Raw genomic sequence first — 25,803 nt, 5'->3', positions numbered from 1 at the left:
GTGGGGGAAACTGTTTAAAATCTCTTCCCTGTCCGGGAGACCCGACCTTTTCCCTGTCGGGTCTCCGTTGTCGTTGGGGCCTAGCACCGCGGAGCGGCCTCCAACCTGAACGACCCGGGGGCTCGGGAGACTGCGGAGCTGCGGACTACTCACCATCGTGGGGCTGGCCGGCCTCGGAGCGTGGGGAGCGGTGGTGACTCGCTGCTGCGACTCGACTCCTGGGGCTCGGAGGCTCCAGCAACGCAGCCGCAGGTCTGGTGGACTGGGACATCGGGAGCTCGCGGGTCCGGGGGGAGAGACCGCTTCCCGGAGCTCCCGCAACGTGACTTCTCCAGCCCGTGTCGTGGGGTTGGAACGACCCGGAGCGGGGACGTACATCGCCCGGCACGGCTTCATGGCCGTGGGACATTCCAGCGCCCGCCGGGGGCTCCAACATTGTGACTTTTAGACCGGGAGCGGGGCCGTAAATAGCCCGGCACGGCCTAAAATGGCCGTGGGACTTAGCATCGCCCGCCTGGGGCTTGGATATCAGGAGAGAAATGGAGAACAGGGAAGAGAAAATACTTTGCCTTCCATCACAGTGGGTTCACTGTGATGGATGTTTGTGTGAATCAAATTGTGTGTATGTCTGTAGGAAATTGTCTTTGTTTGTATGGCTGTGGAAACGGAATTTCGTTTGAGCCTCACTGAGGCTCAAATGACAATAAATGGTATTGTATATATATATATAGTCTATATATACACACACACACACACACACGTCGAGCATGTTATTGCAAATATCCATGTGTTTCTTTGCTGTGACTTATTTTTGCCAGTTTACTATTGAGCGCTTGTTTAACATTGGGAGATTCTTCAGTAATGACTGCATGGTCATGATAAACCAAGGATTGACAAAAGCAAAAGCCTGTAACTTTTTTTTAAATGCCAAATAAATGGCCTCATAATATCAGAGACTGCATCACATGTGATTGCAGAAAGTTACCATCCATAAATATAGTGAAGGAAATATCAGAAATATAAGAGCGAATGTTCATGTATTGTATTGGAAAGTTGACCCTAATCACTCATTGATACCTCTAAGTTATGTGATATGCACACTGTTGCTCATCTCTCATGTTACATTATATATGAAAGTTTTAAGCAAGACAAAGTCAGAGAGTAATTATTAGGCTTGACTAGTAATATTCAAATTCATCCACATATCCAGTTATTATCTCCATTTCTATTCAGAAGGTCAGAATTTCTGTCCGTGTTAATCAAGCTGTTATACTCGAGTAAGTTAAGTTTCATTTAAAAATAGATATGGTTATGATTTGTTGAAAAATAAATCTCATTTTATTTTTGTTTTGACTTGTTTATTTTCAATACAGATATATAATTACACTGATGTAGTGCAAGGTGTTTGGTTTTGGGAAGCAGTCATCTCTGAGTGAATATAAAGTTATTGATGTACAAGATACGTGTGTAGTTTTAGTCAGTATCATTGCCATTTACTATGCTGCAGGAAGTTTGGGTGAATTGCAAAAGGTGGATTTACATAAGCGAATAATTTCTCCAAAACTGGTTTTGCCTTTCCTGGTAACTAGCAGCAGTTAATCTACATGAAAACGACATATATTAGTTGTCAATGTTTAAGGTTTATAATTGTTCCTGTAAATTGTAGTTAAACATTAAAACTAAATTAGATAAAATTAAATGGTAGACAGTTATGTGGAATTGTGAACCATGAATATTGTGTGCAGGAAATGGAACCTAGTTATATACGAGTAGGAAGGAACTGAAGATGCTGATTTACAACAAAAATGCTTGAGTATTTCAGCGGGTCCGGCAGCAACTCTGGAGAAAGGGAATAGGCGACGTTTCAGGTTGAGACCCTTCTTCTGATGTTTTAACCCAGACGATCTGAAGAAGGGTCTCAAACCGAAATGTCACCTATTCCTTTTTCTCCAGAGAAGATACCTGGTCTGCTGAGTTACTTCAGAATTTTGTGTCTTTCTTCACTTATTAATTGCTTTCCTATGATATGGCCTGATATTTATATATTCAAATCTACTTTGTATATATTTCATAAGTAAAATCATTTTTTAAAAAAAGATAAATGCGACACTGCTGGGAAATTGTGGTCGGTAAACAATTACAGTGTTGCTCAGATTATGGATTGCTTGATCTGAATGCTGATACATTGTCAAATGATGATTGCAACTAGGGACCACAAATATACATTATCATCACATTGCTTCTGGATTTCAAAATAACTGTTAACACATTTTCTCAATTTAGCGTTGAGCTTCCCCTCCCCCATTCCAAATCTCCAGCCGCATGCCAAAATAGGAATAACAAATGTACATATTTGCAAATAAAGTGCCTCATCTGAAAATCTGGCAGGAACGATTATTGGACTGGAGTGTGAGATTAGGCGTGCAGATTAGCAAAAAGGTCTTTGTTCACCAGTGTCCTTGAATAATCATGACTAAAAATAGTGCCTCTAGTTCCATTCATGGTCCCACTGCACTAGGGTTTAGCACAACATCCCTCTGCAGCACCACAATCAAAGAAAGCAGGAGGAGTAACTCAACTGAATGTCAGAAATAATAGTTTCTGGGAGGTGAGTGCTTTGAAGAGTGGGTCAGATATAGTTTTAGTTTTCTAGTTTTAGACATACCGCATAGAAACAGGCCCTTCGGCCCACCGAGTCCATGCCATCCACCGATCACCTGTTCATTAGTTTTATGTTATCCCACTTTTGCATTCTACACGCAAAGAACTTGATGTAATTGTACATAACCCACTAGTCAAGCAATAACCTTCCAGTAACACTTATGACAGTCAGTTGATTTAATCCAAAGATTCAGGAATTCAGTCCAAGAATTGGAACGAGCTGCTGGATGAGGTAGTTGAGGCAGGTACTATCACAACGTTTAAGAAACTTATGGATAGGATTGGTTTAGAGGGATATGGACCAAATACAGGCTGGTGGGACCAGCTTAGATGGGTCATGTTGGTTGATGTGGGCAAGTTGGGCCGAAGGGCCTGTTTCCACACTGTATGACTATGACTAATTAAAATAATTTAAAGATACAAATAATGTAGCTGCATTGTTAATTCTTCACTTAGCTGCTTATCGGTCATAATCTTATTCATATGCATCTTAGCTTTCAATGTTTCCTCGTGCTTTTCTGCAAACTTTTTAACGATATATTTTTTACAATACCTTGGAATTTCTACAATATATATAAGGTATTTTTAAAGCAGAGATTGACAGGTTCTTGATTAGCAAGGTTACAGGGAAAAGGCAGGGAATGGGTTGGGTGGAATAAATAGGTCAGTCACGATCAAATGGCGGAGCAGACTTGAGGAGCCAAATAGCCTAATTCTGCTCCTATATCAATCCAAACTGGGGGCGCTGACCTGTGCGCGGCTGCCCAGCCTGCAGCTGTCTGTCTTTTCATCTTTTTTTTATTTTTAGTTAGTTAAAGTGTTTTTGTTTCTGGAGTTCTATACTTTTTTATGTGGGGGGTGGGGGGGGGGGGAGGGGGAAACTACCTTTCAGGGTCCCTACCTGGTCGGAGAGGCAGCTTTTCTCCGGGCTGCAGCTTCGACCCGTCCTCGCGGCCTACCAGCGGGCCTGGAGCGGCGTTTCCTGTCGGGCACTGCCCAGAACCACGGCTTCGGCAGCGGCACAGCGCTAGAGCGCTATCGTGGAGCGGGCGATGCCTTGCCTGGGTCGCCGCGCTGGAGCTCCGGTGAGCTGAAGACCGCCGAGTAAAACATCGCGGAGCTGCGGGTTTGAGGAGCGGCCAGCTGCGGGCGGCGGCGCCGAACTGTACACCGGGAGCCTGGGATCTCTAGATGAGATCGCCAGTTGTGGAGCTCCAACCGGCGCGGCCTTGTTGGCTTCGGAAGCCGCGGCCTCCAGTACGGAAGCGGCCATTCCAGGGTTCCCAGGCCGCTGCGAGGATTCTCCTGACGCCGGAGCAACATCACCCGGCGAGAACGGCCAGGAACATCGGGCCTCCGTAGAGGCAACTGGGGAGGCCTCAATGGGCCCGACTATGGGTGAACTGGGGTTGGGGACTGGACTTTGTGCCTTCCTTCATGGTGGGAGCCATTGTGGGGGGATGTTCTTTATGTTTAAACCTCTTATTAATGTTATGTCTGTATTCTTTCTTTATGTGCTGCACTGGCAAGAAGCATTTCACTACACCTAGGTGTATGTGACTAATAAATAACCTTTGACCTTTGACCTATCATCTTATGGTCTAATTGTATTGTAAAAAGGGCCTGTCCCACTTACGCAGTTTTATTCGGCGACTGCCGGCACCTGTCATAGTCGCAGCAGGTCGCCGAAAATTTTCAACATGTTGAAAATCCAGCAGCTACAAGAAAAAGGTACGACTGTTTGGAAGACTACTCACGGGGTGATGCCTGTATGGGCATGACTAGTCGCCCAAAGATTTGTATCTTTTCCTGGTCGCCGCTGGATTTTTAACATGTTGATAATTTTCGGCAACCTGCTTGCGACTATGATGGGTGTCGGCAGTCGCAGAAAAAATCGGGTAAGTGGGATAGGCCCTTAATATCTATCTGTCTGGAATGGGATTGAATTACACTTTTTAAAAGGCCATACTGTGGCGCCATCTGGTGGTTAAGCCAGTGATAGATCGAAACCTCGTTAGTAGAACTGGAACGGGCACGTGACTACGTTTGGCGCAAAGATGACGTCATGAGTCACGGGTGTGCCCAACTGCAACTGCAAGGACTCTGAGTGCTCACGCTCAGCACGCGAGTGTCTGACTCTGTATCTGCCAATAAAGATCACTTTGTTCTCAAACGAGTGTCTCGCTATAATATTTCATAATTGTAAAGCATATCCATAAAATATACAAACTAATATGTAAGTCATCCAGTCTTTCTACAGAAAAGACTAAGTTTAAGCATTCTGTCTGCATTTTGCACTATGTCTGTTTTAAGGTTAGACACCTAATAACACCATCTCTCTGTAATGATTACCATAACATGAATGTCAGTTCTAGGAAGTTCTTGGTGGATTTAAGAGCTGGTGTTTCCTATTTCAGCATCTTGCCTGCAGTGCTTGTTGATTTATTTTCTATTTCAGACACAAAATCTTTATTCTGAGGTTGCTTGTAAACATATCACAACATTGAGTCCATCTTTCATGATTTATTTCACGATGGATGCCACAACAGTTTTGTGTGATCTGATTTTGGTAGCAGCACTTACATACTTGCTTTCCATGTTGTCAATTTGATCGTAATGGTCGCTCTCATTTGGATACAAGAAATCGTAGCTGGAATCTTAAGCAAAAAAACATAATAGAGGAACTCAGCAGGCCAGGCAGCATCTGTGGAGGGATTAGACAGGTCGGGACCCTTCTGACTCTAGTCTGGAGTCTAAAGAAGAGTCATATGAGCTGGATAAAGCTCTTAGGGCTAACGGAATCAAGCGGTATAGGGAGAAAGCAGGAACGGGGTACTGATTTTGGATGATCATCCATGATCATATTGAATGGCGGGGCTGGCTCGAAGGGCCGAATGGCCTACTTCTGCACCTGTTTTCTATGTCATTCCCTCCAGAGATGCTGCCTGACCTGCTGAGTTCCTCCAGCACTTTTTTTGTCGTGACTCTCATTTTTCTCCTTGTTTTTATTCAACAATTGATCTTCTGTTTTTGGTGTGTTGATGGGGCCTGGACTACTTAAGTGTTCACCGCTTCCAATCATTTATTTTATACTTCTATTACTTACTGAGTAGTCGTTAATTAAAAGCTTGTTTTTCAGTGCTAATCCCTTTCCATCAGTGCCTGATATTTTTCATCTCAAGCCTTAATATAAGATCCACAATTCTTATTCATCCTCAGCAATTAGACCAATGACGTTAGCAATATGTAGATGGTGAAGAATTCTTCTTGGTATAGATGCAATTGCAGTAACATTCTTCAGATTTACTTGCATTAGGTTTTCAGGAAAGAATTTGAACAAAATGAGGGGAAGAGTGGAAATGCCCGATGAACACATTGATGGAGTAGAAATCCTCTCCAACAAATCTCATCTGAGATGTTGCAATCTTTTGCCTGTACAATATTCAGTGAGTGTAGATGAAAGCCCTTTGGACACAATGGGAGGAGCGGGTCTAATTCCATAGTGCACCAAGGCCACATGCAGATTGGAGGAACAGCACCTCATATTTTACTTGGGCTGCTTACAACCCAGTGGTATAAATGTTGATTTCTCTAATTTCATGTAACCCCAGCATTTCCCTCCCTCACCCTAGCCATCCTACTAGTTCCACTGTTCGCATCCCTGTGTCCCTTCATTAACACCTCTTCCCCAGCCAACAATGGGCAATTATGAGTTCCAATCTTCCTTGGTCATCTGTTGTCGGCCATGTTATGTTCTGGCCTTTTCCTACCTCCAGTTCCCCCACCCCCTACTTTCAATATGAAGAAGGGTTCCGACCCGAAACTTCATTCATCCTTTTTCTCCAAAGATGCTGTGTGTACCTTCAGTATAAACCAGCATCTGCAGTTCCTTCCGACGCATATAGTAAACCAACCTCAGTAGTTTTTTTGCCAATTCTATTTGATGTGGGTGCCATGAAAACAGTTTAGTTGACCTAATTTGCTCACAATTCACATCTCTTGTCCTTATCTCGCAGCCTTTTGTCTTGTTTTCATCTCTGCTCTTTGTCCATCCGTTTTTAAATAAGGCCCCCTCGCTTACATTCCACCTATCACTTTAAAGGACACAAAGTGCTGGAGTAACTCAGCAGGGTCAGTCAGCATCTTTGGAGAACATGGAGAGAGGAGAAAGGTGGGACGGGATAAAGTCAGGCAAGTGATAGGTGGATAAGTGATAGGATACCTGTATCCACCTTTCATTGATTCACATGAATCACAAATGATTAATTTGTTCTTTGTACCTTTTCATACCTCTAATTTCCCTCTCCACTGACTCTGTGTGAAGATTGTGTCTCAACCTGAAACGTCACCTATTCCTTTTCTCCAGGCTGCTGCCCTTGCCTGACCTGCTGAGTTATTCCAGCATTTTGTGTTTAACCTCCACCTCTCATTCACCTGACTTTGTCCCGCCCCACAGCTCTTTCAGCTTTCACCCCCTACTACAATCATTCATCAAAATATCGCCTATCCATGTTATCCAGTGATGCCGTCTGACTCGCTGAGTTCTCCAGCACTTTTTTTTAAACCTAATTTGTTCAATGTTTTTGTGCCCTCCTACAATCTGACATTACAGTGGATGTAATTATAAATCTAATAACAATCCAAAAAGTACAGCCCTGAACTGCTGGAAATCTACAATGGCGCCAGTAATGCTGGTACACCTCAGCAGGTTATTGAGGTTTTGGTGTGAAAAGGAAAAAGATTAGCAATTTAAGTCCCTGACCAAAGAAATGTGTTTTTCGTTTTTTGACAGGTCACTGATTACTTCAGTGGAACAATATCTTAAACCAAATATTTAACAATGTTAAAACCATTTCTTTTAAACACCTGAATTGGGGATTTTGTTTTAGTTCTAGGTGGCGTATGGTGAAGTACAAACCTGATTTTAGCTGCCTTATTCAATTTAAATATTTTACACTGCTCCACTGAAGAATAAATTATAAAAATATGTGGAAAATCAATCGCTAAACTGACATTTATCTGTCATCAAATAACACAATTCGGCAACCCATAACTGCAAGTGTAAACATTTACTGTGATCAGAGGGTCCGGATCCAAAACGTTGCTGTCTGTTTCCTCCAGAGATGCTGCCTGACCAGCTGAGTTCCTCCAGCACTTTGTATTTTGACTAGGTATTTGAATGATACCAATACTAAGACAGGTGCTATTTTTTGCTGTTCCACCACTTCTTCATCTCTGATTGCATATTATTTGACAAACCCTTTTCAAATTGGTTTGTTTTATGTTTACATTCCAGATCGGATTTGTTCCTAGATATGGGGTAGAGGTGAATCAGACAGTACCCCTGCTTATGTTTTAGTTATAGTTTAAGAGATACAGCGTGGAAACAGAACCTTTGGCCCACCAAATCCACTCCGACCATTGATCACCCATACACTATTCCTACGCTATCCACTAGGGGCAATTTACAGAAGCCAATCCAAACCTTCACGTCTTTGGAATGTGGGACGAAACCGATGCACCCGGGGAAAACCCACGCTGTTACAGGGAGAATGTACAAACTCCGCACAGACAGCACCCGTGGTCAAGATCGAACCAGAGTCTCTGGCGCTGAGGTAGCAACTCCACCACTCTGCCACCCTGTAAGCCTGATAACAGAGGGGAAGAAGCTGTTCCTGAGTCTGGTGGTGCGCGTTTTCAAGCTTTTGTACAATCTGCAAAATGGGAGCAGGGAGAAGAAGGAATGACTGGGGTGGAACATGTCTTTGATTATGTTGGCAGCTTTTCCGAGGTAGCGTGAAGTGTAAATGGAGTCAATGGTGGGTAGTCTGTGTGATGAACTGGGCTGCATCTACAACTCTCTAATTTGTGATGTATGTATGCTTTATTCTACAACTCCCTTAGAAACCTGTGATTGCAAAATGTATTCAGGTTTAGTTCTGAGTTTTTAGACTAGTTACCAAAATAGAAGCAATCCAATCAAATATAATCCTGGCCTTTCTAATCGTGACTGGTTTCATAGCTTAGAGTCAGAGCATTGTGCATTCTGCTGTGCACATCACACAAAAATAAATAAAAAGCACCTGAGAGCCTGCAGATGCTGTGATTTTTGTGGGAGGAATGATTCACCTTCTCCAGTCCTCTCTGTTATCATGCAGTGTTTTTGTTGAGGTTAAACAGTTCCCAGCTTGTATCTACCATACAGAAATCAAATGTAAAGACTAGTTTCTTTTTTGTACTTAAACACTCTATATTTGACTGGGCAAAAGGCAGCTGTGGGTTTGATCTGCCCATTGTGCATAGGTTTAAAGTGAGGGGCAAAGTTTAAAGGAGATGCATGGGACAACATTTTAACATAGAGGGTGGCTGGAACGCTCTGCCAGGGGTGATGATTAAGGCAGATATGATAGTGGCATTTAAGTGGTATTTTGATAGGCACTTGGATATGGACAGATAGATTATGCGCAGGTGGATAAGAGATGGTCCAGGCTTGTTTGGTGTAGACATTGTGGACTTAAGGGCCAATTCTTGTGTAGGAGGAAACTTCAGCATATGTTTTATTGCAAAGATAGACCCAAAATGCTGGAGTAACTCAGAGATGTTGCCTGACCCGGTGAGCTACTCCAGCATTTTGTGTCTATCTTGGCACTATTTTCATGCTGTACTGTTCTATGTTCTTTGTTTAACAGTAACTTTTAGGATCTTTTTCAAGACATTTTAATCCATTGAGTTTTCTTTAGACATTGTGTTTTAAAATTGTAAACTCAGGAATGTGATTTTGTTGTCAAATCCGTCTATTAGTTTGATTAATGTTCACTTGTTAGTTCCAGGTGGTTAAACAAAAGTGTAGTTTGTGGTGAAGACAGGTCAAGTTGTAACATTGGATCGATTTTGTTTTGCGATTCAAAATGCCTCCTGTTAAATGTATGGCTATTTAGCCTTGTACCTTTGACGAGTTATGATCTGACAAATGAGACGGTTAATAACCAGTGTTTCATTGGCCTGATGTCTGGAGAATAAATTTATTTTTGGTTGCTAGTTCTACGCACATTCAGGAGTATTAGCTGCCAATTGAATTGCCCTCTGGACATTTGGTTCCATTGAGTCCTGTATGTTTAGTTTAGTTTAGAGATACAGCATGGAAACAGGTCCTTTGGCCCACCGAGTCCACACCAACCATCGATCAATACAATACAATACAATACCATTTATTGTCATTTGAGCCTCAGTGAGGCTCAAACGAAATTCCGTTTCCACAGCCATACAAACAAAGACAATTTCTTACAGACATACACACAATTTAATTCACACAAACATCCATCACAGTGAACCCACTGTGATGGAAGGCAAAGTCTTTTCTCTCCCCTGTTCTCCATTTCTCTCCCGATGTCCAAGCCCCAGGCGGGCGATGATAAGTCCCACGGCCATTTTAGGCCGTGCCGGGCGATTTACGGCCCTGCTCCCGGCCTAAAAGTCACGAAGTTGGAGCCCCCGGCGGGCGCTGGAATGTCCCACGGCCATGAAGCCGTGCCGGGCGATGTACGGCCCCGCTCCGGGTCGTTCCAACCCCGCGACACGGGCTGGAGAAGTCGCGTTGCGGGAGCTCCAGGAAGCGGTCTCTCCCCCCGGACCTGCGAGCTCCCGATGTCCCGACAGTCCACCGGACCTGCGGCTGCGTCACCCATTCACAGTAGTTCTCTTGCCGTATAATTTCTAAGTTTTACCAAAATATTTACTGGGTGGCACAGTGGCGCAGCTGGTAGAGAAGCTAGCTGCCTCACGGCACCAGAGACTCTGGTTCAATCCTGACCTCGAGTGCTGCTGTGTGGAGTTTGCATGTCCTGTCACATACTGCATGGGTTGCCTCCGGATGCTTCGGTTTCCTCCCACATCGGGCGGTCATGGTGGCGCAGCGGTAGAGTTGCTGCCTTACAGCGAATGCAGCGCCGGGGACCCGGATATTCTCCCGAATACGGGTGCTATCTGTACAGAGTTTGAACGTTTTCCCCGTGACCTGCGTGGGTTTTCTCTGAGATCTTCGGTTTCCTCCCACACTCTAAAGACGTACAGGTTTGTAGGTTAATTGGCTTGGTAAATTTAAAAATTGTCCCTAATGGGTGTAGGATTGTATTAATGTGCCGGGATCGCTGGTCGGCGCGGACCCGGTGGGCCGAAGAGCCTGTTTCCGCACTGCATCTCTAAACTAAACTAAATCCCATAGACGTGAAGGTTTGTAGGTTAATTTGCCTCTATAAATTGCCCTTAGTGTGCTGGGAGTGGATGAGAAAGTAGGATTATGTACAACAGGTGTGAACAGGTGATCGATTGTCGGCGTGGACTTGGTGGGCCGAAGAGCCTGTTTCCGTGCTATATCTATCAATGATTCGGTAACTTGCTACTTACATGTAGGGTTGAACCAATTTTAGTATACTGTAGATAGACACAAAAAGGTGGAGTAACTCAGCAGGACAGGCAGCATCTCTGGAGAGAAGGAATGGGTGACGTTTCGGGTCGAGACCCTTCTTCAGTATACTGTGTTGACTACTTACAATGTTACTTCCTCTGTATTAGGAAGGCCAAATGTAGATTGGATAATCGTCTTTAGTTTAGTTTTAGTTTAGAGATATAGCGTGGAAACAGGCCCTTCGGCCCACCAATGCTCCGACCAGCGATCCCCATACACTCGCACAATCCTACACACAAGGGTTTATTTACAATCTTTACCAAGGCCAATTAACCTACAAACCTGTACATCTTTGGAGTGTGGGAGGAAACCGGAGCACCCGATGAAAACCCACACGGTCACAGGGAGAACGTACAATCTCAATACAGACAGCACCTGTGGTCAGGATCGAACCTGGGTCTCTAGCAACTTAACTCAACCACTGTGCCACCCTTTATAGAACATCTCCATTCAATTTGCTATTGAGAACATCTCTTTTCAAAACTGCTCGAATGAGGCTCATCTGAAACTTGAGAAACACCACTGACCTTTTTATTTGGTGGTTCATAAAGCTCAATATATCAAATTAGAATGACTACTCCAGTTTTGTTTTTGATGGTGGCTTTGATAATAATTCAGCTCTTCTGATTTATAACTGCTCTTAACTCAACAATTGTTTCTTGAACAGTGCCATTCATCTTGCATAATTATTTTCTTTGTTACTTAATTACATAAGTTATAGGAACAGAATTAAGCCATTCGGCCCATCAGGCCTTCTGCTCTTTCCCTCTCAACCAAATTCTCCTGCCTTCTCACCATAACGCTGATACTTCTTCACCGTCTTTCTCTGTCTCTGATAAACTTTCAACTTTTCACAACCTGAAACATAAGCTGTGTGAAGACACTGGAGACTGCAGATGCTGGAATTTTGAACAAAACACAAAGTGCTGGATCAGTGGTTCAGGCAGCATCTCTGGAGTACCTGGATAGGTGATGTTTTGGTCCAGGACCCTTCTTCAGACTCAGTGGGTCAAACAGCATCTGGGGAGGGACAGATTCATAATTTCTGTTCCTTCATAGATGCTCCAGATCTGCTTTTCTTTTAGATTTCAGATGGCCACCACCTTCAATGTGTTAGTTTGTACTCTGTACATGATCACTTTCAGGAATTGTGTAACGTTCTTTTTCCCCAGTTACAAATATTCTGGGTAGAAACCACAAAGGCTCAGCGCTCATTAAATTTATCTTTGAAGTAAAATGAAATTACTAATTCATATTAATATGCTTCATGAAGATTTCTGCTTTAATTTCCCACCAAAGAACTGCAGTATATTTCTGCTCTAGCTTCACTTGACAATAAGTGGTATATTATTGAACCGCTGCATGCTATCGAAAACTCTGGGGAGCATGCATTCGACGATATTGTAACCCAGCTGTGAGTTTCAGCTTAACCTGGTCATTGTCTGTCTCTGCCCCTTCTTTACACTCCTCCCACTCTCTCTTTCCCTTCCTCTCGCCCTCTTTCCTCCCCTCTCTTTTCTTTTCTCTCACGCTCTCCCTTTCTTTTCCTTAGTTTAGTTTAGAGATCCAGTCTGGAAACAGGCCCTTGGGCCCACTGAGTCTGTGTCAATAGCGATCACTCGCACACTAGTCCTCTGGGCAATTTACAGAAGCCAATTAGCCTACAAACCTGCACGTCTTCGGAATGCAGGAGGAAACTGGGGCACCCGGAGAAAACCCACGCGGTCATAGTGAGAACGTACAAACTCCGTGCAGGCAGCATCCGTTGTCAGGATGGAACCTGGGTCTCTGGCGCTGTGAGCAGCAACTCTACCACTGCTTCACTGTGCCGCTTCTAACACTCACACTGTCGCACTCTGTCTCTTTCCTTTCTTCTCACTCTCTCCTTTTCTCTCACACTCCTTTCCTTTCTCTCCTTTCCTCTCACACTCTTGCTTCCATTCCTCCCTCACTCTCTCTTTCATGGCTTCTCACTCTCTTTCCTTTCCTTTCCTCTCAGTTTTGTTTTTCTTCCTCCCACCATCCGCCCCCTCCAACACTTTCCAACCTGTGATGTCACTTTCAGGGATCTTAACTCCCAATGTGGATAAACCTTCTAAGCAAACAGAACAATTCAGTAGGATTATCTTCAACCAAGGCTGCATTAGTTTAGCTTAGTTTAGAAATAAAGCATGGAAACAGGCCATTCGGCCCACTGAGTCCGCACCGATCAACGATCCCCGCATATTAACACTACCTTGGATATATTATGGACAGTTTTACATTTATACATTTATATCGCCAATTAACCTACAAACCTGTACATCTTTCAAGTGTAGGAGGAAACTGAAGATCTCGGAGAAAATCCATGCAGGTCATGGGAAGAACAAAAAAACTCCGTACAGACAAGCACCCGTAGTTGGGATCGAACCCGGGTCTCTGGCGCTGTAAGGCAGTAGCTCTACCGCTACGCCCAAACAAAGTGTAATATGGAAAGGAGCATTCAATTAATAATTGCATAATTGTCAAGCATTAGTATGAATTGTCTTTTAACAATATCAATTAGTCAAGTCCAAGAACATTATCTCCAGAGCTTAATTTTTTATTTGTTTAGGATTATTATTGTCACGTGTACCGAGGAAAAGTGATAAGATTTGTTTTGCATGATATCCAAACCAATAAACAATAGATGCAGGAGTAGGCCATTCGGCCCTTCGAGCCAGCACCGCCATTCAATGTGATCATGGCTGATCATCCCCAATCAGTACCCCGTTCTTGCCTTCTCCCCTTATCCCCTGACTCTGCTCGGGTAATACTATACATAACCAATCGAGTAACCAATCAGATAATAGTATACATAAATATAATCGTCAAACTCAAGTACAATAGGTAGAGAAAAAGGGGTCAAGAGTGTTTTATTGTCCCATGTGCCAAATCGAACAATGAAATTCTTACCTGCATCAGCACAACAGAATATGTAACATAGTACTCTGTGAATAATACAATAAATGAAAACATTTTTAATACATATACATATATTTACACACACACACACACACACACACACACACACACACACACACACACACACACACACACACACACACACACACACACACACACACACACACACACACACACACAACAAACAAAACAATAATAGTGCAAAAAGACAACAAAAAAAGATACAGTTCTCAGCATTGTAGAGCACCCGTTCCTTGGACAAATTCTAATGTCTGCAATGGGGTAGAGGTGAATCGGACAGTAGTCGAGCTTATGAAAGGATCGTTCAGCCTGATAACAGAGGGAAAGCTGTTCCTGAGCCATAAACCATTCTAAAATTCCTTTTAAGCATTTCTGTTCCATATTGAGTAATATCAAGTGTCCGCCACATGCTCGTTTGATAAATTGGGGTAGTGTTTTATTATTGTGCTCACTGGGCTCCCACAATAGATTGGAAATGTAATGATTTATACCACTGGGCACTCTTGTCTCTGAAGTAACTTCATTTGATATTCTTTTGCAGTCTGAGCCAGAGGGATTCTCCCATTTCCACCTGTATGTGTGTGCTGCTTTCCTCATCAAATGGAGAAAAGAAATTTTGGATGAAGATGACTTTCAAGTAAGTAATTAAAGCCTGTTTAAGCACCACTATATATGTAAACACAAGGAACTGCAGATGCCTGTTTACAAAAAAGGCACAAGGTGCTGGATTATTAAGCAGGTCAGGCAACATTTCTGGAGAACATGGATAGACAACATTTCAGGCCGGGATCTTTCTTTAAATCACTGTATATGGAATAATCTTAAATTACCTATACACGTCTATTTATTGACTGTCAATAGGTCTGTGTGAAGTTTGTACTCCATGTGACCATGTGGGTTTTCTCCAGGTACTCCAGTTTTCTGCCACACTCTCACAGATCCAGGTTTGTAGGTTAATTGGCTTCTGTAAATTGTAAATTGGCCCTATTGTGAAGGATAATGTTAGTGTATGGAGTGTTCGCTGTTCGGTATGGACCTGGTAGGCCGAAGGGCCTGTTTGCACACTGTATGTCTAAATAATTGTCCTTGAAGAGAGAATGGTCTCAACCCGAAACATCACCTACCCATGATCTCCAGGGACGCTGCCTGACCCGCTGTGTCACTCCAGCACTTTGTGTCTTTTCTGAGCTTGGTCTGATGTTTTTCACAACTACCAACTCAACCATGTGAATGATAATTAAAATATAGTGTCTGCTAATCAATAGTACCATCAAAGTTTGTGATTAATGACACCTCCGTCATGATGTTACAGTTCTTGTTAATCTCGAAGTTCATGCATCCACCGTCCATTCAGACACATTGACGGATCATCAGACATCTACTTTGAATTAGGTTAGCACATTGGCCATTTTAATGATATTAGAGTGAATTTCCTTGAAATACATGCATCAATAACTTATCTGGAAATTATTTGTCAAGTGTTGGAGTTAAAAAAAAGCAGCTCCTGGATGTTGATTAAATGATTCAACATTAATCAACACAAGTGTCTCTTATTATCTACACACACCTGCCATAAATGAGTTACGACATAACAAATCTCCGAAGGTAAATCTCACTGCATGCACCATTGATTGACGTTTATGAGTAAAAACACTTTTAAGCAAAGTTTCATGATAAATAAAAACGTATATATTTGCAGTAAGTTCTACTTTAATTATAGGTGGTCAATAATTTAAGGCATCACAAACAAAACCAAAGATTTATAGATGTCATATGAAGTTTCATAAGATCAGATGTCAACACATAGCAGGCAGATTTAGACCATTCAGCCCATAGCTGATCTATTATTCCCTCTCAACCCCATTCTCCTGCCTTCCCCACGTATCTTTTGACACCCTTACTAATCAGGAATTTGTCAATCTGCTGTAAAAATACCCAATGACTTGGCCTCCACCGCCATCTATGGCAATGAGTTCTACTGGAAATATCCTCTCCACATTCACTCTATCTCAGCCTTTTATTATTATGTAGATTGCGGATCACAAAAAGGATGTTTAAATAGGAACATGGAGTCATACAGCACAGAAACGGGCTCATTGACCCAATCCATCCATGCCAGCCGAGTTACTCCATTTAAACTAGTCCCAGTTGCCCGCGTTTAGACTGTATCCCACTAAACTTTTTATATTCCATGTACCTGCCTAAGTGCCTTTTCAATGCTGTTATAGTACCTGCCTCAACTATCTCCTCTGGCAGTTCGTTTCGTACACCCATCACCTTCTGAGTGAAAAGGTTGCCCCTCAAATTCCTGTTAAATTTTGCTCCTCTCACCTTAAACATATATCTTCTTGTTTTTGATTCCCCTACCCTTGCATTCACCCTATCAATTTCCCTTATTTATTTAAAATAAATGAAAAAGTTGCCCCTTGGGCAGCTATAAAATCTTACCCCCTTACCTTACACATATGTTCTCTTGTTTTTGATTCACCTCTTATCCTCCCCTTATCCTCTTGCGCTCCAAGGGATAAAATCCAACTCGGCCCAACCTCTTCCCATAACGCAGGCTCGAAAATCCTGGTAACTTCCTCATGAATTATCTCTACTCTCTTTCCAGCTTAACAACATTCTTCCTATAGCAGGGTGAGCACAATTGACCACCTGGTACACTGACCAAGTCCTTAGGGCTTGACTTGTGAAATTTACTTTATTTGCTACTTGCACCCTTTCCCTGTCTACCTGGAAAACCTTTCTCCACTGCTGCTGAAAATGTAAAATGTTTTTTCATTCTGTTTGCAGTCCGAGCCATGACATTCGTGTCAATTATTGATTCCATTTAATAGAAAACTCCAAATCGACTTTGTGAGAACATTGTCAGGGCTTTTACAAGCATGTATTGCTATTGTATCTCAAACAATTTAACATATTGTCATATCATTTAAACGTAATCCCATACTAGTCAATATAGTAGTCATGCATTGTTGAATTTCCTGTCAAAAATAACTATCCCGATAGAACACTAAATCCCAGAAACTTATATTTTAACAACTTTCCAATACCACAAATTAAATTTTCGCTGTGGTTGGTTGGTAAACAGTGACAATTTAACTCTTGTAATTTTGCCGGAAAGAGTTTGGTAAATTAAAGGAATGGGTGCTGTCTGTACGTTCTCCCCGTGCCCGCATGGGTTTTCCCGAGGTGCTCTGGTTTCCTCTCACACTCAAATGACATACAGGTTTGCAGGTTAATTTGTCTTTGGTAAAAATTGTACATTTTGTTTATTGTGTAGAATAGTGCTGGGTGTAAGGGGTGCTCGCTGGTCAGCGTGGACTCGGTCGGACGTAGGGGCTGTTTACGCACTGTATTTCTAAACTAAACTAAAACTACTGATTAAAGTCTACTGGTATTGATCAGAATGGCCATTCCAATCAGCTGGGACCCCTTGCATGACGATCTGCCAAAGAGACCTTCAATAGGAGCAGGGTTCAAGAACAACTAACCAGCAAGCTTGGACAACTCATTGATCAGTATAAGATCATGCCTTGTAATGTTACCCATATATCTCTGTTTGAATTGTGCAGATGCAGACATCTGTGTATAGAAACAGATATTAAATCTGTTTAAACTGAAGAAGGGTTTCGGCCCGAAACGTTGCTTATTTCCTTCGCTCCATAGATGCTGCCTCACCCACTCAGTTTCTCCAGCATTTTTGTCTACCTTCGATTTTCCAGCATCTGCAGTTCCTTCTTAAAAATATTAAACCTAGAATCCTTCCAATAAAGTCACTATTATATATAGGGTGGCACAGTGGTGTAGCTAGTAGAGCTGCTGCCTCACAGTGCCAGGGATCCAGACTCGATCCTGACCTCAGGTGCTGTCTGTGTGGAGTTTGTTCGTGCTTCCTGTGACCCCCGTGTGTTTCCTCCGCAAACATCCCAAAGACGAGCAGGTTTGTAGGACAATTGGCCTCTGTAAATTGCCCCTGGTGGATGCAAAAGTGGGATAACATAGAACTATTGTGAACAGGGTAACAAGATGGTCAGCGTGGACTCAGTGGGCCGAAGGGTCTGTTTCATTCAATCAATCGAAACAAAATCAATCAACCAACACTGGTAATTGACCATTTCACACAAACCAATACTACCATTGTGATCTCTGTGGAAGGTAATAGTCACTCATCTATTCCTGCTATTAAACTAGTGAAACAAATGAAAGATTATGGCTTGTACATGAATTTTTTTTTAAATTACAAATATTTCCACATTGCTATTTTAAACCACCAAATGAAATTTGTTAATTAAAATCAGAAATGTTATATAATGGAATATTGGAATTGAACGTTGATTATGTTTGTTCAAATGTTCCAAATTACATGATAGTACCTTTACCATTAATGAGAAAAGGATAACTAAAACAGGGATCGCAAGCATTAACTGACAATAGACTGACAATAAATTCATTACAAAATCTCACAAAGGGAAACTGATTAAATTAGTAAACCACTTCTGAACCGAACAACTGAAACCATTCCCAATGGAAGATTTCCATAAGAAAAGCCAGAATAATCTCAAGAGGGCCCGTTGTCGGAGAAAAATGAATGTGTTCTCAACAGGAGTTCCTTTTAATGAAAGAAAATTAATCGAACATTCTCCCTGATGTTTTCGATATGTCCAGTTAGATTCAAAAGTCACACTCGGAAATTAATCTCATCTTGCCTGGGTCCCTGAATGTAACAATAAACAATTACTCAAATTGCAAATGTTTTACAAGGGCACTTTGGACTTGAGGAGCATGGTTTGTGCTGAAAATACACAAAAAGCTGGAGTAACTCAGCGGGTGAGACAGCATCTCTGGAGAACAGGAAAAGGCGACGTTTTGGGTCAAGACCCTTCTTCAGACTGAGAGTCAGGGGAAAGGGAAACAAGATATATAGACGGTGATGTAGAGAGATATAGAACAAATAGATGAAAGATATGGGAAAAAATCGATGATAAAGGAAACAGGCTGTGTGCTAGGTGAGAACAAAATCAGACGTTGAGACTCAGCAAGACGATTTTAAAGCTGATCTGACGGGTGGGGGAGGAATGGAGAGAGAGGGGATGCAAGTGTTACTTGAAGATAGATAAATCAATTATCACTGGGTTGAAAGCTACCCAAGCAAAACATGAGGTGTTTTTCCTCCAATTTGTGTTTGGCCTCCCTCTGACAAAATAGGAAGCCTGGGAGAGAAAGGTCAGTGTGGGAATGGGAAGGGGAATTAAAGTGTTTGTCGACTGGGTTCTGTTGACTTCTTTTGTCAAGCAATGCAACTGTGAGAAGTTGATGTGATGAGCTTACTTGTTCCTATTTAGAATCATAGAGTTATACAGCATGGAAGCAAGCACTTCGGCCCATCTTGTCCATGCCAACCAAGATGCCCCAGCGAAGCTAGTCACATGTGACTGTATTTTCCCCTTATCCTCTAAACCGTTTCTATCCATGTACCTGTCCAAGTGCTGTTATAGCCCTGCTTCAACTACCTCCTCTGGCAGCTCACCATCTGTGAGAGTGAAAAAGAGTGTGGTGGGTATATGGAACGAGCTGCCAGAAGTGATCGTTGAGGCAGGTACTATAATGACATTTAAATGACACTTTGACAGGGACATGGATAGGGAAGGTTTTGAGGGATCTGGACCAAACACAGACAAATGCGACTAGCTTAGTTGGGGCACCTTGGTCAGCATGGGCATGTTGAGCCAAAGGGCTTAGTTCTGTGCCATGTGACTAATTATTTTGCTCTCTATTCTTCTTGCCTATGACGTGCACAACCTAAAGTTGTAGTACAACTTGTTCTATTTGATCTTATTTGATTGTGCACACCAGGTTGATTGCATTAGTTGAAACAAGGCGGACCACGTGAAGGTTGCAATCTCCCATCCCTCGCTATATTGATAGTCAAAGTGTTCCGTTCTATCGCTGAGCCCTGAAATATAATCGCTCTCCTCACCTCATTTTTAGTTATTTTTATTTGTAATATATTGAGTGCCTCATGGGTTGTATTGTTTTCATTTCCAAATACCTAAAATGGTGGATAATTTTTTTAATTATTACATTGTTTTCTCCTCCTAATGAACACTGATCACAACCTTCAAAAATGTGCAAAGTGTACATATGAACATTTGAAGAGCTGTAACTTGCATGGCTGTGGACTAAGAGTTGAGAAGTAGGAATAAACTACAAATTATTTGATGTGACATGATGGGGAGAGACTGAAAATCTCTGTTTCTATTGACCCTGGTACAATAGACTTAATGTACGTACGTTTAACATGCAGAACAACAGTCAACACAGGAAATATAATCGTGGAGAAAAAAAACAAAAATAGAATTTCGAGAAGGGACTTAAAAAAGCAGAATATTATTTTTTATTTCATGTTCGTAAGTCGTAGTAGGCCATTTGGCCCATCGAGTCTATTACGCCATTCAATCATGGATGATCTATCTTTCCCTCTCTACCCCATTCCCCTGCCTTCTCCCCATAACCCTTGACACCCTTACTAATCAAGTATCTGTCAAGGTCTGCCTTAAAAATTCCCAACGATAAAAATTAATTAATTTATGCAAACATTTCTACTGTTCAGTTCTAAAGTACTTGGATCACTTCTTTGAAAACATTCCATTATTAACCTAAACACCAATGCTGAGGGCTATCTACTGGACTGGGTAAACATCAGATTATTCTGATCTTTTATGTGGCAGACATGCAGTTTTTTTTTGTTTAGTTTAGAGATACAGCATGGATCGGGCTCTTCAGTCCACCAAATCTGCACCAACCAATGATCCGCGTACACCAGTTCTATCCTATATGCTGAGGACAATTTACAGAAGTCAATTAACCTGAAAACTGCACGATTGTGGAATTTGGGAGGAAACCAGAACATCCGGAGAAAACGCATATAAAAGCATATAAACTCCATACAGACAGCAGCCCTAGTCAGGATTGAACCTGGGTCTCTGACGCTCTAAGGCAGCAGGTCGACTGTTGCGCCGCTGATGCTGCCCCTGCACCACCTGTGAGCGATTTTGGAATTCTTATACCACTGCAGATACCCGAGAATCGCGGTCAGCTATTCACGCAAAGTTTGACCATTGGCTAGAAAATCCCAGCCATTGTGAATCAAGGACCACTAGAATTTGCTTTGAGTCTGGCCTAGCTCATACTACACCTGGGTGCTGGCGAGAATAGGCAAGACTTCTAATAATCTGAAAAAGGTTTAGCTCCATAACTCAAAAGGCAAGGTATAAATCGATTATATAATATATTCATGATGAATTTACATTTATTTAACACCTCAGTAGATGCTAATTCTGAATGGCACTGTTGAAATATACCTCTTAAGTAATTAGCAATTTCTAAATGGAATAATTGAACTGCTGTGGATTCTAATTAGATGGTACTAATTTGCCATGGTTTTGCATGGTGAGTTTCGTGTACTAATTTTCCATAATTTTTCATGGAGACTCAATGATCCCTAATTAAAAATATTTGAAATGAATGCATAAAAATACGCAGAGAAGCTTAAGTGACAATTGTCTGTATAGAGTCATAGAGCTGTACAGAATGGAAACAGGCTCTTGGGCTCGACCTGTTCACCCAGAGTGCTGAACAGTTAGCATTCTGGTCTATTCCCCTTTATAAGACCAGAAGACATAGGAGCAGAATTAGGCCATTCGGCCCATATGTCTACCTTCCTGTAACCTTTGAACCCCTTACTAATCAAGAATCTATCAATTTCCGCTTTAAAAGTACCCAATAACTTGGCCTCCACAGCTGTCTGCGGCAATTAATTCCACAGATTCACCACTCTCTTGCTAAAAAAACATTCTTCAGTCTGAAGTAGGATCCCAACCTGAAAAATCACCTGTCCATATTCTCCACTGATGCTGCCTGACCCGCTGACTTACCCCAGCACTTTTGTGTCGATCTTTGCATTTGTCTTGATTTTGCCCATTTCAAGCTGAAATTTGTTTTCTTCATTTGAAGGGTCTACTGATGTTGTTGCAGAATCTACCAACAATCCACTGGGGTAATGAAGAAGTTGGTCTACTCTTAGCAGAAGCGTACAGACTTAAGTATATGTTTGCAGATGCTCCTAATCACTATAGACGATAAGTGGTTGGCAGAAACATTGAGAAGTGATTGAAACTCCTTGCGGTCATTCAATTCAAGATCACAGAAGCATTGTTGACTAAGACGGCAAAACTTTCAACTACTGTGAAAGTAATTTCTATTTACTTGAAGCTTTTCTTAAGCTACTGTTGTAATATACTAAGTCGGAGCAAGACTGAGATCTTACTTCAGTGTGCTCTTAATGATGCCTTGCTAAATCTTTGATACTAGGTTATACATAGTTCTTAATTGCAAAGGATTTAAAAGGCATTATAATGTGTTTCTGTACAATATTATCATGTATATGTCCTTAATTTGAACTACTGTGAGCTTATCCTGAGAAAATTAGTTTAAGCACTTGGGCTTAATGTGCATAAGGCAGATTAGTTAATATTTACTCATTCTTAAGCACAGCTGACATCCAATTTGAAATATTTTTAATTGTGATTCTTTTAAGGATATAAATTTACCTTCAGCTTCATTTTAACTTTACCAACAATTATTTGTGGTAAACTCTAGCCGATTTCATGAGGTGAAAGCATTTTAAATAATTTTGATTTCTACTAATTATCATTTTTATAAGCAAATTGTTTCACTTTAATGTAGAATTTGGGAAATTTGGAAAAAAAAATTATATTTCTTAAAAGACCTGCTTTATGATGAATGCTGTTATATTGAAAAAAAAAGCCAACTGTATTGCCAATAATGTTGAATTCAAAATATACTTAAGCCATTCAAGATTAAAATATGTTTCTCAGGTATATCCTTTTCATTTATGTGCCTTTTGACCTATTCTATTTATGTAAAGTCGAGAAAATACTGCAATATTTTTTGCTTTGAAAAGTGTGAATGATGCGAAAGAACTTCTGAACACATCTTTTTTTCTCCTCTTGAACAGCTAATAATTTATAGATTCCAGAGTTCTATAAAAAAACGTTTTTGTGCAACAAAAATATATATCCATATATATATCCATATTTTAAAATATATATAATATATGAGACCTGAGAGACAGATTTTCCTGTTGATGGCCAACATAGAATAAAATCACGGAATTTAGTTTCTTACTCATTGAACTGCTTGTTTGAGAGGCTGATATTTATAGCGTTTTACAGAAAGTTTAATCCCATTTACTGGACCAGGAAAGCAAATTGCAATAACCGGTGTTCCCCTCAGTTTGCTAATGGTTTCCAAGCATTCCCAAGGAAAATGGAGAACACACAAAATACTGGAGTAACTCAGCGGGTCGGGAAACATCTCTGGAGAACATGGATAGGTGACGTTTCGAGTCAGGACCCTTCTGCAGACTGAAGGGTCCCAACCTGAAACATCACCTATCCATGTTCTCCAGAGACGATGCCGGACCTGGCTGAGTCACTCCAGATTTTGTGTTTTCCTTTTGTAAACCAGCATCTCCAGTTCCTTGTTTCTACAAAAATGGAAGAGAGATAGGTCAAGGGAACGGACGTTCAGATTCGGAATAATGTATTAGAGGCAGGCAACTCAAAGGGGCTGAAAGGTGTACCTCTATTTCTGTGAGTGAGAATGTAAACAGAGATGGACAGTTGGAATTGAGGTTCAGATCACCCATGCCCTGACGAAATGTCTAAGTGGCCTACTCTTGCTGTTTCAGTTCCCTAACTCCCCCGATTCCTGTATTCAGGAACCATTGTCCTTACAGTCCAATGATATGAGCTGTATCCTACTGGATAAAGCAGGCTGCATTGTTATTCCAATAGCCAGGCTGTAGACTATATCTCAAGCAGTTCCCACCTGATAAGCTGGGTAACCTCTGGATAAATTCTTGGGAATTAGGCTTGGAACTTGAATGAATAATTACACGATTATGAGTCTTTTCTTTTTACAGTTAGGACCCTGAGTCAGATTTCTCCTATTTATACCGCTGATCAATTTCAATGGGTTTAAGAAAGTAACATTTGCTTACTTTTATGTCTTGCGTCATTCTGTGGTGGGGTTGTTTGAAAATGTTATCTCGAGGCATTTTCTGTAAATAACTGCAGAGAAGAAGTGGGACAAAATATGGCGATTTCAGAGGCTCACCAATATACTTGATTAATTTTTATGTAAGTCATTTTATTTTTGGCTTTTCAATTTTTAATGTGAAAATGACATTTCTTTTAACTTGTTTTGTTTTTTAATTTTATTTAAAGGACAGATTATTGAAAACCACTCTGCCGTAATTTTACTATTTGTATAAATATCAATCTGCATAAAGTAAAGAACAAATGTTAATTTTTTCACTCAATTTCTAGCGTGTTTTAATTAAAATTTAGGAACCTGCTTGGAAATATTCACAAAGTCAGGCAGCATCTGTAGAAAGAGAGAGAGAGTTGATGTTTTCAGTTTGCACACATTTTATCAACAACCTAAGATTAATTCTGTTTCATATTAGGTTTTTATGCTTTTTGATTACTGTGCTTTAATTTCCTGTTTTTCAAAAGGAATAGTGAATGTGGTGATTATTTCCTGGGCTATTATGTAAATGTGTAAATTCATGAATATATTTGTAGTCTTAACTGCAGATTTTGTTTCCATTTTTTATATTAGTTCACAGATAGCTGCATTCTGGTTAAAGTCAAGCACATAGATGAAAGCACAATTAATTTCTTTGATTACACTTAGTTGGACGCCAGTGTATAGTTTTTGTTTTCCCTCAAAGTACAGCTCCTTGGCATCCCAGTTGCTACTGATCTTAGAAGAGATTCGCTACTGTAAGAGGGGTCAAAACTGAAAAATAAAAACTACTCTTGATGTTTGGTTCAGTTATGCACAAACTAAAAATTGGGAATAGTTGGCTGCCTTCAAGGCTGCAAAATAGATATCTGGTTTAAAGAAGCTTTAAATACTATTTTAAACTGGCAAATGAACACACTGTTATAATGCTGCAGATGTTTTCATTCAAATGTGAACAAGAGAGCTACTTAAATCAGTGTTACAATAATATACGTGATACAGATCCACATGCTACTGGGCTAGAAAGAGGGAAGCAAGTGGTATTTTAGCATTTGAGTTCTATGATGGAAACGTGAGCAGAAATATCATGAACTCTTGTAGCCTTGCTAGTTTTCTGAACTGTACAGGCGTGGTACTGTTTTGCCACGATTGTATTTGGCATCTGGGATTGTAAATACGAGCACCATGTCCAAGACTGAAAAGATTATCAATAGCTGCACTGTTAACAACAGAAAAGATATTGCATGGTTTATCCACAATTTCCTTAGACCTTTTGGATGTAAGTGAATTATGACTGTGACTCTCCACCTTTTCACTGTGCGGGGTTTTAACATCATATCAGCTATCACAAAGGTACATTTCTTATCTTGTGGCCATTTCTTGTGTAATAGGTCCAAATGCAGTCTTTTTTTGGAAATTACATAATACAAGATGTTTCATTTTAATAGTTTTACAAAAAAATCGCAGAATCACATAATGTAGCAAACACAGCAACAAGGGGATTAATATATCAGACCTTTAGTCATTACTTTTTCCAAAAACTGCCAAATTTTTTTAACCATGTTTTTTTCTGTAGTCAGTGTTATTACGAGGTT

The 25,803-nt window shown here is 41.1% G+C and overlaps 1 protein-coding gene across 4 annotated transcripts in view; it reads left to right on the top strand.

Moving 5' to 3' along the window:
* Positions 1 to 22,995, top strand: part of tbc1d22b (TBC1 domain family member 22B) — a 209,028-nt gene extending 186,033 nt beyond the window's left edge. For all 4 annotated transcript variants that reach the window (XM_033042544.1, XM_033042547.1, XM_033042543.1 and 1 more), the window contains 2 exons: positions 14,631 to 14,726; positions 22,109 to 22,995. In XM_033042544.1, the coding sequence (XP_032898435.1) occupies positions 14,631 to 14,726; positions 22,109 to 22,237 (225 nt within the window). In that variant the 3' untranslated portion in view covers positions 22,238 to 22,995. The remainder of the gene's footprint in view (positions 1 to 14,630; positions 14,727 to 22,108) is intronic.
* The last annotated feature ends 2,808 nt before the right edge of the window (positions 22,996 to 25,803 follow it).

The sequence above is a fragment of the Amblyraja radiata genome, chromosome 24 (assembly GCF_010909765.2).
Source record: "Amblyraja radiata isolate CabotCenter1 chromosome 24, sAmbRad1.1.pri, whole genome shotgun sequence".
Lineage (NCBI taxonomy): Eukaryota > Metazoa > Chordata > Chondrichthyes > Rajiformes > Rajidae > Amblyraja > Amblyraja radiata.
Note: the sequence above shows the minus strand (reverse complement) of the source record. Positions and strands in the feature narration are given on the sequence as shown.